General features: G+C 37.9%; 1 protein-coding gene across 1 annotated transcript; it reads right to left on the bottom strand.

Annotated features, from left to right (window-relative positions):
- Window positions 1-9,538: 9,538 nt before the first annotated feature.
- On the bottom strand, window positions 9,539-11,441 carry LOC114882282. Its single transcript, XM_029199170.2, has 4 exons — window positions 10,257-11,441; window positions 10,098-10,169; window positions 9,717-9,815; window positions 9,539-9,624 (listed from the first exon to the last, which is right to left on the bottom strand). Exons 1-4 carry the CDS (start codon window positions 10,581-10,583, stop codon window positions 9,547-9,549), a joined length of 576 nt encoding a protein of 191 aa, XP_029055003.1. The 5' UTR covers window positions 10,584-11,441; the 3' UTR covers window positions 9,539-9,546.
- Between the last annotated feature and the right edge of the window lie 897 nt (window positions 11,442-12,338).

Raw genomic sequence — 12,338 nt, forward strand, 5'->3', positions numbered from 1 at the left:
GGTATTTCTTCCGAGGGGGTGGTTATAGGGCGGGGGTTGTCATAGGGTGGGTATTTCTTCCGAGGGGGTGGATATAGGGCGGGGGTTGTCATAGGGTGGGTATTTCTGCTGAGGAGGGTGGTTATAGGGCGGGGGTTGTCATAGGGTGGCTATTTCTGCTGAGGGGGGTGGTTATGGGGCGGGGGAGTTGTCGGGGGGGGTATCATATTTCTGCTGACGGCGGTGTCAAATTTCAGTTCAAGGTCATGGGGTGGGGGAGGGGTGGGGGAGGGGTGGGGGTTGTCGGGGGGGTATCATATTTCTGCTGACGGCGGTGTCAAATTTCAGTTCAAGGTCATGGGGTGGGGAGAGGGGTGGATGTTGTCGGGGTGGGGGGTATCATATTTCTGCTGACGGTGTCCAATTACTGCTGAGCCAGCAAAATTGTTATATGCGGATTCTAAATCACTGGCTGAGTCAGCAAAAAAGATGCTGACGCCAGTGATTTAGTATCCGCATAGAACAACTACTTATACACATGAAGTTGATCACCAGAAGAAAAGACAGCTTAGGGGAAATTTGCGACATGAAATAGCCGGTCAAATGATTGAACAAAAAAAATCAGCAGCTGTCTGGCGCACTGAACGGGCTCAGAAGCTCATGGATTTTGGAGATCCAATTCCACCAATACTTTACGATGGTGCTGTTCTACGGAAAGCTAAAGCAAAACTAAAACTTACACGAACATAAGTACATTACGCATGCTTCTACTATTCATAGTATAGGTTATGACCCGTTTTTCTGCCGTTATTGGTCCAAAGAGCAAGAAATACTATGGAAACAAGCGCGAAAAACAGAGAAAGGACATTTTATGGCAATAGATGCAACGGGCGGGATTGCAAAACGGATAAAACTTCCGAATGAAAAGAAGTCTCCACACATTTTTCTTTACCAATGTATGTCGGTAACAGCAGTAAGAAGCATTCCCGTCTTTCAGATGCTTTCGGCAAATCAAGATGCAGCTACCATCACTTATTTTTTCTTAGAAATGTTACGATCAGGAGTAAAAGCACCAAAAATAGTCGTCACTGATTTCAGCAAGGCGATTCTCATAGCAGTGGCACGGGCTTTCGGTAACTGCGTTGATTTGTCACACTACCTACAAAGCTGTTACGCGATTAGTGTGGATAGAAAGCTGGATGTCCACTTGCTGTGTTTCCTTCGATTAGACGTTAGTCACATGATCGCTATAGTTTCGAGGTGGGATTGTCTGAAGGGGAAATCAAAAAAAGTTCGGCAGTTTTATCTCAAGTCATTTGCGCATTTATTGCAACTATCTCATTTCAACGACTTTCAACTACTCGCCGAATCAATCATGGTTGTTTCTTTAAGCGAAGATAGTGGCCGATCAAGCGATGGAGACTTAGTTGACTCCGAAAAATGTTTGCAGTATGTAAATTGCACCATTAAAGGCAGTACCGAACTTGAAATTGACGACATAAATATTGGCGTTTGTGATAATGATGTATCGGAAGAAAAAATTAAATGCGGTTGGGTAGATTGGAGTACTTCAATGTTTTACCGTGCTACCGATCGCGCTTCACAGTTGAAAACTGGTGAAAATGCCAATCTGTTTTTTAATCCGCAAGCCGCCCAAAAACTAAAGGTCTTGCTCCATTATATTCCACTCTGGACAGGGTTGATGCGGCATTATTTCGACGTCGAGCGAGAGACTGCAACGTCTTCTTCAGTAGAAGCAGAATTTTCAGCAATAAAATCACGTATTTTTAATGGACAGCTTCCCATGCGCGTCGACAAATTCGCATTAAATCACATTAAATATCTCGAGGGCAGAATAAAACTTGCATCAGAGAACGCAGATAAAGAGAAACACCAAGTGAAGGAGCCCTTCGGCAAAAATCAGGCCAAGGAGTTTTATAATGAAAATCAAGTCGAAGAGTCTAATTCGCCGAGCGAATCTCGAGATGACCTTGGCGAATTTGAAAACTAGCGCGGCCTCCACAACAGATCAGAAACAGGAGCAGCTAATAAACAGAGACAAAATTTAAACATGTCTGAAAAATCCGTGAAGCGCGAAACCTATTTAAATCGCTGCCCTGACTGGGATTTTGTGCAAACTGCTAATGCAGTCAACGTGTTAATAAAAAACGGAACTCTGACCAACAGCGTTAACCTTAACGGCGTTGAGCTCCGTGTAAAAAATACCTGCGCATTTGATTCGCTTGTTCAAGTACTTGCTAATGGAATTGCTGCAAACAGAGCGTACAAAGAACTGTCAGAAAACACCGGTAATCCTACAATAAAATTTACACAGCTTATTCTGAAAAAAGGAAAAGTTTTATCTGAACATTACAAAGAAAGGGCTCGAATATTACATGGCATTTCGTTGTTCTCATCAATAGCAATTACAAGAACAATGCATGTATTAGATGCAAACTGCAACGCTGCACATTTAACAGAATGCTTGTTTAGTGATGTGCCAAGTTGCACAATAACAAAAAAATGCACTAATTGTCATCATGCACCTGCGACACGCAGATGTGTTACTTTACACATAAACATTGACATCTTAATAAAAAGTGGTCTCAGGGCAGTGCAGGAAGCCATAAATGACAACATTCAATCTCGCCAAACGTGTGGAAAATGTGGCCATGACATGAACTGCGTATATGAGTACGGCCGGCATATCATACTTGACACAAGTGTATTAACAGATCTTCACTATACTGAACTGTTGCACGTACGCAATCTTAAATACACCTTAGAAACAATAGCTAAAACTATCCATCTAGGTGACCGTACCTACAGTTTGGCTGGAATAGTATCATATTCTGGCACAGATTATTCCACAACGGGGCACTATAACGCATTTGTGCATGCGTTTCCTAACACCTACACAAACTATGACGATATGCAAAAGAAACCTGTGCGAACAAATTTAATTTTAAGTTAAGTTTAAGTACGTTTTTGATGTTAGTAGTTATAAGCAGTATTATTGAATAATAAAAACTTTCTATAAATATACGTATATCTCATATTTTCATTTTTTTACTTGTAGTATTTAATTATATTGCTTTCTAAGTGGTTGTTTTTCTTTAAATATTCGTTAAGTATTCGTTCATGCGTCAAATTAACGCGTGTTCGTAGAGATAGGTATATAAGAAATGTCCATAAACCTAGTGTTAACGTACTCGGTAATTGGTCTTATATTTTGACGTGTGGTGTCGAATCCGCACGGATCATCAGCCCCACGTGCTTGGGGGATCAGATTATTTGCAGTTCACATTTCACATTTAAGACAAGTTGTTCGGTTAAAAGAAAAAAATAATACATGATTGGTAGCCAGTTTGGCCGTTACGCCGGCCAAATGAGAACTAGTTCCCATCCTTCCAAATCTAAAATTTTATCTGGACTGTAACTATTTTCTGGTGAATCCCACGCATTTTTGTCATTGTACTTTCCGTTAGAACTCGCCGGGGTGCTACCAAAACTGCAAGGAAAAAAAATGTATTTTCCATTTTACGAATTTTGAAAAAAATTTAAATTGTTTCAACAGTTCTTGTAGCGCCCCAAGTAGTTCTCTTGTGTGCACTGATCAATTATGGCGATAACTGTAAGGAAAGCAGTGTCATAGCGGAATTTTGTAAAAAGAAAGGTGAAGTTAGCACCCAAATATTTAATTTGCATTATTTCTGTTAAACAAATGGAACTATTTTCGAAAATAGCAAAGAGCTATAGAACTCTTTGGGGTCCAACAAGAACTGTTGAAAAAACCAGCGTTTTTTACACTTGTGGTGCTAACTTGACAGCGGTCCCGGAGCCATCTGTCGCTGAGCCCGAAAGACCTCAGCCCACCCGTCACCGCAGGATATCCGTCAGCCCCATCGACCCTGATCACCGGCAAATCGACGATCGATAATCGATCTATCCCGTTGCCGGAAGAGGCCCCTTCCCAAAATTATCCCGCGACGGGATAATTAGCCCTAGGCTAACATACCGAGTATAGAGAGAGCGTTTAGGTAAGTTTTATAGAGAGTACTGAGAGATAGATTTCGAAGAGTGTGCGCTGGGCGTGTGCGGAGTGTACCGTTTGGTGAGTCCCTTGCGTTACTAAAATTGCGATTCGGTATTGTTTTGAGTTCCGGCAACGGCTACCTTCTCGTCCGCGTATTTTCGCGCTCGCGTATTGTACCGATTACTCATTTGCCCGTTTTGCGAGCCCCGTTGTCCGATCCCTATTATTCCCGTGTACAAAAATCCTCCTACGCGTAACGTGTACGAACTTCCTGGAACCTTTCTCTGCCCTGAGATCTCTCCCCGCCCTACAACGATCCTCCCTGCGTACTCCCCCCGCGAGATATTGTACGGACGTAAGTGCCCGAGACCCATCTCTTGTAAGAATCTGCGATACCCCCTTTTCTTTTCGATGTCGATTGCCACCGCGAGTGGCTGGCGCCCAACGAGTGTAACGAGTGTAACCAACGTTTGTAAGATAAAGTTTTGTAAAGGAAGAGTGTATAGGCCCAGTAAACACGCAGGATTCATTTCCGTAACAAATACATAATGTTCTATATGTATATATGTAAAGAAAGTGTACTCTCTTTATTCGAATCTCCCAGGTTTCGCGCGAGTGCGACGATAGAACAATAGCGGATCAACAATATCGATCTATAGAAAGGGATAGATAGTAGAGGGACGGAAGAGAGAGCACAGGTGCAACAATTAGGCAGAATAGACAAAAGTAAAACGATTAGAAAAAACTTAACAGAGCAAAGAGAGAAAGGGGTAAATTAAGGAACTTTAATTGTCGTTTATTTGATTTACAGGTGAGGATGTATATAGTGTAAATAATTCAATGTACACTGATTGTGAGTTGCATTGAACTTGTCGCAGTGAAGTTGGCTACAAATTCACTAACGCATTCATGCAGCGTTGGTGAGCCGATTTGTAGCCAACTTCACTGCGACAAGTTCAATGCAACTCAGTGTACATAGGTAAATAAATAAAATATGTTTGATTAACAGAGAAACAAATTCTGGTTCACCCTTCATTAACAATCCTCAATTAATTGTTTTATACATATTACAGATCAATAAAATGAAACTGTAACGTATCAGTTATATGAATAACGTAATGATTCTCTAATTGTTGCATAGAATTGTTATGTCACTTTGTCTTTACTTTATTATGCAACATTTATGCAATTTTGTGAACGTAAATATGCATACTCTAAATGTTTCGTAAATGCTACGTAACTTTAACAACATTATTGAAACGTTATAATAAATACGTAACATTTATGAATTTTTATGAATGTAAATGTGTATACTATAAGAAATAAAATAATTTTTAACAAAAAAAAAAAATCCGACTTCAAAATGCACTAAAAAGTATAAAATAATTTCCATTTCATTTATATCTGTATTCCACAGCTATTAATACAATCTACTTAATCATTAAATAGGATACTAAATATATTTCAAAGTTCTCGGAGGCGGCGCAAAATTAAAAACTTTTCCTCTACTAGGAAGATCCTAGTTCAGGTGTCGGCAACCAGTGACAAATAACCCATTTGATAATTTCAAGTAAACAATATTCAATGGGAATCAATATACCCATTACGAATTAACTATACTGCAGTTCACGAGTGACCGCACTTAACTCGCGCAGCTAGTGACCTACTGAGGTCTAGGGACATTTTTAATAGTGCGTTTGATTCCCCTTTATAGCTTGCTCTTACTTTGCGTTCACATCATTTTTTTCCGGAAAATAATAGAATTTTCATTGCATCGTGAAACTTTACAATATCATCACCGGTTTTCAGTTATTGTACGTCATATATTTCTGCCCACCATTTATATGATCGCAAAGTATAATAAGAAGCAAGCTGGAGAGGGGAATAACACACGTCATTAAAAATCTCTTTAGACCTAGTGAGAGGCGCGAGTTAAGTATGGTCTCTGGTGAACTGCAGTATAGTGCATGTCCATCAGGAGTGCTGACAATTTCTCATACAATCGTTACAACTACAAATGTTTTCAACCGGACCTATAATTATTCTCTTACGACTTATTAATTACCAAGTTTGCCATACCACAATCAAATCGTTATTGGCAGCACCGTTTGTTCGGGTATTTTTAATTTTGCGCCGCCTCCGAAAACTTTGAAATATATTTAGTATCCTATTTAATGGTTAAGTAGATTGTATTAATAGCTGTGGAATACAGATATTAATGAAATGGATATTATTTTACACTTTTTAGTGTATTTTCAAGTCGGATTTTTTTTTGTTAAAAATTATTTTATTTCACACTTTTTAGTGGAATGAGCAGTATTCGAAGTTTACTTGTAGGGACAAGTTTGAAAAATAGCGATCGGTATATTCCTTGGAGAGTAACCCTAAAGAATAGGCTATTTATTATAATAACATTAGCTATTAACAATAAGAAGTTACATAAATTTTGGGAAATCGGATCATCGCGGAATGATCTACGAAATGTGAAAACTTTCATCGCAATCGGTGCATTCCTTGAACCAGAACGTATTTTGCAATAATGAAAACCGTTCGAAATAAAAAAATGCGAAATGTTTTTATAACGGGACCAATCGGAAGACATATCCGACAAGACGCAAAAGATTTTATTCGGATTGGTCCATCCGTCTCGGAGTAATCAGCGAACGCACATTTAGAAAGAAAGTCGTTAGGAATAAAAAAATGCAAAATATTTTTTTTACAGGACCAATGGGGAATTGTACTGTACAAGATGCAAAAAGTTTCAATCCCGATTGGTCCATCCGTCTCAGAATAATCGGTGAACATACACCGCACGTACATGAAATAGTACGTTTTTTGCAATAAAAACCGTTCGGAATGAAAAAATATAGAATGTTTTTTTAACGGGACCAATCGGGGGACATACTTTAGAAGATGCAAAAGATTTCATTCCGATTGGTCCATCCATCTCGGAGTAATCGGTGAACAAAGCCAGAAAAAAAATATATATATATATATATATATATATATACTCATCGAATTGAGTATCCTCCTTCTTTTCGAAGTCGGATAAAAATAAAAGATTTTGAGAGAGAAAAGTTGCGACATATTCGTTTATACTTTATAAGCGATAAATATGTCGACCATGACTCTTTTTATGATCTTCTTTAAAAAAGACATGATCGACATATTTATCGTTTTCAAATTATAATTAAATTGTATATCGCAACTTTTCTCTCTCAAAATCTTTTATTTTTATCCGACTTCGAAAAGGAGGAGGATACTCAATTCGATGAGTATATATATATATTTTTTTTTTCCTGGCTTTGTTCACCGATTACGCCGAGACGGATGGACCAATCGGAACGAAACTTTTTGCGTCTTGTACAGTACAACTCCCCATTGGTCTCGTAAAAAAAATATTTTGCATTTTTTTATTCCCAACGACTTTTTTTTCTAAATGTACTTTCGCTGATTACTCCGAGACGGATGGACCAATCGGAATGAAATCTTTTGCGTCTTGTAGGATATGTTTTCCCATTGGTCCCGTTGTAAAAACATTTCGCATTTTTTTATTCCGAACGGTTTTCATTATTGCAAAATACGTTCTGGTTCAAGGAGTGCACCGATTGCGATGAAAGATTTCACATTTCGTAGATCATTCCGCGACGATCCGATTTCCCAAAATTTATGTAACTTCTTATTGTTAATAACTATTGTTATTATAATAAAAAGCCTATTCTTTAGGGTTACCCTCCAAGGAATATACCGATCGCGATTTTTCAAACTTGTCCCTGCAAGTAAACTTCGAAGACTGCTCGTTCCACTAAAAAGTGTGAAATAAAATAATTTTTAACAAAAAAAAAAATCCGACTTCAAAATGCACTAAAAAGTATAAAATAATTTCCATTTCATTAATATCTGTATTCCACAGCTATTAATACAATCTACTTAACCATTAAATAGGATACTAAATATATTTCAAAGTTTTCGGAGGCGGCGCAAAATTAAAAATACCCGAACAAACGGTGCTGCCAATAACGATTTGATTGTGGTATGGCAAACTTGGTAATTAATAAGTCGTAAGAGCAAAATTATAGGTCCGGTTGAAAACATTTGTAATTGTAACGATTGTATGAGAAATTGTCAGCACTCCTGATGGACATGCACTATATGTACTGCAGTTTACAAGAGACCATACTTAACTCGTGCCGCTCACTAGGTCTAGAGAGATTTTTAATGACGTGTGTTATTCCCCTCTCCAGCTTGCTTCTTATTATACTTTGCGATCATATAAATGGTGGGCAGAAATATATGACGTACGATAATTGAAAACCTGTGATGATATTGTAAAGTTTCACGATGCAATGAAAATTCTATTATTTTCCGGAAAAAAATGATGTGAACGCAAAGTAAGAAGCAAGCTGTAAAGGGGAATCACACGCACTATTAAAAATTTCCCTAGACCTCAGTAGGTCACTAGCTGCGCAAGTTAAGTGCGGTCACTCGTGAACTGCAGTATAGTTAATTCGTAATTGGTATATTGATTCCCATTGAATATTGTTTACTTGAAATTATCAAATGGGTCATTTGTCACTGGTTGCCGACACCTGAACTAGGATCTTCCCAGTAGAGGAAAAGTTTTTAATTTTGCGCCGCCTCCGAAAACTTTGAAATATATTTAGTATCCTACTTAAGGGGGTAGACACGGGTAATAGTAGCGCGTTGACATTACCGGCAAAAATGGGCATAAAGATGGGTTTACGCGCTTCCGTTATTCGTCCTTGTATGAGAACATTTAGGGCTGCGTGAGGGCTTATTCGAAAGAGGAGGTCCAATGCACACCGCTCAACTCATGTTTCAGTGGGATTATGTTGATGGTTAGTAATATAAGCGTCCAAAGAAGAGGTAAAAAATTGACAAAATGCATTCGCGGAATCGAAGCATTTTTAGGTCACTAAAAGAGTGCTGTGATTGAAATCATGAGTTGAGCGGTCTAGCCACAACCCTTACCTGTAAATTAAGATCTATTTTGTCTTCATTTGTTGCGAAATAAGGACGAATAACGGATGCCCGTAAAAGCATTCTCACAGACCATTTCCGCCATTTTGTGGATAATACAGAGCATGTCACGTGACAAATTTAGTTCTGCTAGTGGTTAGAAGGTGGCGTATAAGGAGAACGTCTGCTAACGTGTAATCATGGCAAAAGACAATATGTTTACAGTAAATTTGTAAAAAGTCAATAGCAAATGATGAACAAACTTAGTTAATATGCACAAATATAATTAAATATAAATATTGTTCTTCTGTAAAAAAACGCGATAATATACTTCTTGCCAATTGAACGATGTGAATTGAATTATGTTTTTTATTAAATACACCTATATATTAAAAAATTATGTACTAATAATATTATATTTACTTATATTATAATTAGGGTATGGGTAGAATGAACAACAAAGAAACCATAGTATTTTTTTTCTTTTTTATTTAAAAATAATAGTTGGATTATTTTTTCCATAAGTTTTCCATTTTCCTCCGCCTCTTCCTCTACCTGCTTCCAGTACCTGCTCCTCTAGCCCCTCGACTATATTTCAGTCGCTTCAGTTCCTTCTTTAGCTCTGCATTCTGTAAGATGGAACATAAACATAATTATTGTACTATAATCATATGGATGTTGATTCCACGCTGAGAAATCGCAATTATATGTATATACTTACTTGTTCTTTATATGTTTGAAGTAACTCCATTAATTCCTTGTTCATTGTTTCCTCCTTCGGTTTTTGGCTACTTTCATTCCTCCCCTGATTTATCTGTTCCTAAATATGAAAATTTAAAATACTTTTAAAGTATTTTTATCGTTTTAAAAAATTACAATGAAAAAAATAGAGAATGGTAATTTTTCAAATGAAATGACTTTCGTAGATTCAGATAAGTTGTGTGTATGCTAAAAATTTCATCTATATCGGTGAATGCATTTAAAAGTTATATGTAAATAATTAATATTTCCGAAAATCGCGTCTTTTCATATAAGTAATCGCAGTTTACACAACACATAGAAGAATAAAAGTGATAGAGATAGTGAGCGTAAAGGTACTTACGTGATTGTGCTCTGTATTTTTTGGCAATTCACCATCTCCTTGCCTCTCCACCATTGTACAATCCATTTCTTCCTAAAAATATGCTCAGTAAATAATAAAAACTTCTTATTTCATAAAATAAGGAAGACACGCATGTATGTGCGTCTTGAAGGTACTTACCATCTTGGATTTCTGATGCTCTCTCTGATTTTCTTTTGTTTTCCGCACAACGGTGAACACGCGCAAGAAAGCAATAGAGTTTTCAATAGAGTTTCCATTTGTTGTGTATAGTATGTATTTTTTTAACTTTTGAACTATTTCATTTTTATACATTATTGTGCTAATTGTGTGAATATGGAACGAAAAGAAGAAAGTGAAAATGCAAGAAGCAGAATGCATTTGAAAGGGAATAAGAAAAATCGGAGTTATACCATATTTGCAAAGCGTGTATCTAAAAATAAAAAACGGCAAGAAAGGTAAGTTATGTTTTATATTATAGATTTGCATGAAGTCATTATTTTTCGATGCAGTAATATCATGGTAATTTATAATATGTAATACAATATTACATATTCCCTTCTCTCCCTTCTTTCATTTTTTATATTAGAGCTCTCCTTTGCGCGTTCGGCGCCTACCATGATGGCGCGTACTATCGACTCCAATTCTCAGGCCCCTCTCCGCTATTTGTCTCCCATTCACATGTTTTGAAAGTGGATATCCAGCGAAATTTCCCGTCGATCGTGCGTACGAGAACGTTCGCGACAAAAGACGATCTCGCCGTATTTATTTATAGTAATAAATATCATTTCTCTAATATTGACCATTTTATTTTTATTTTCAATATTATACCATGAAATTACTAAATCAATTGTAAACTGTAAATTTATGCATTATGACTTGAGCATCGCTCAAATCGGCCGTCCCGCGATGCCCACGTTTTTTTTATCATTGTTACGGTTACAATGTCTGTTATAAATTATTGAGATTGGTTTTATTTTGAATTTTCTCGCCTTCCGATATTCTCGAACTCGACACAGGCTCAGGTCGGGCCATAAAATCGGGGGTCAGCTGACCATTTTCAGCAACGTCGAATAGTATAAAAAGGTTTTCCTTACCGAGCAGTAAGTCAGTCGAAAAGTCGCCTTTAAGTAGGAACCATTACTAAATAAGAGTTCTCCGTTTTTTTTCCTGTATTTTATAAATAAATAATCTTTCATCTGCAAATCGATTGAGGTCTTTTATTTGCTAATTAAAGATCCTCAATAGGTTATGGGCCCAGCACGCTTCCACTGCGCCAATTAAAGAGAGATTTGTTTATTGAAGTGCCACGCTGGCTAAGTGAATAAAAGTTCTCGATTTTACTGTGTATCAATCCGTGTAAGCGATTTCAACATGATGTCTGACAAAGAAGTTGGAATGGAAATTGTGAAACTAGACGGCACAAACTACTCCACGTGGAAATTTGAAGTAGTGATTGCGCTAGAAGCAAAAGATTTGCTTGGTTTAGTGGATGGTACTATAGTGAAACCTGACGAGAACAGGACAACGGAACTCAAGGCTTATGGTCAAAAATCAGCGCAAGTTAAGATGTTGATTCTGAATACAGTTGCTAAAAATCTCCGCCGCAATTTGTACAACTGCTCTACTGCGAAGGAAATGTGGGATAAGCTTAAGGACTTGTACGGAGATGCAAGTGAAGACGCTGCTCAATCTGCCTGGGAACAGTTTTATAATTTCCGCATAAGTGAAGAAGAGCCTGTTGCAAATCAGTTGGAGATACTCGAGAGTATCTGTAGACGACTACAGGATGCGGGTGAGAAACCGTCGGACAAAGCTGTCATGACAAAACTGTTGCGCAGTTTACCTATGAAGTTCTCCATCTTCCGCCATACATGGGAATGCACTCCTAGTGCGGAAAAGACGAAGTTGAACTTGATTAGCAGATTAATCAAAGAAGACAAGTGGTGTGCTGAGGATGAAGTGTCGACGCTCGCGCTTCAAGTCCAGAAAACATCCGTAAACGATGCGAAGAAGAAGAAACGCTCCAAGAAAGATATCGAGGAGCTGAAGAAACGCACGCGCTGTGGAATATGCAAAGAAAAAGGCCATTGGGCACGCGAGTGTCCTAAAAAGCAAGAAGATCAAGCTGGAAAATCATCAAGCAATACTGTGAAAAATGCGTCAGCATTAGTGTGTGACATTGTTGCTACATATAAGTGCACTAATGAAATTGACAGTGGTGTGTGGATTGCGGATTCGGGT

This window comes from Osmia bicornis, chromosome 1 (assembly GCF_907164935.1).
Source record: "Osmia bicornis bicornis chromosome 1, iOsmBic2.1, whole genome shotgun sequence".
NCBI classification, from domain to species: Eukaryota; Metazoa; Arthropoda; class Insecta; order Hymenoptera; family Megachilidae; genus Osmia; species Osmia bicornis.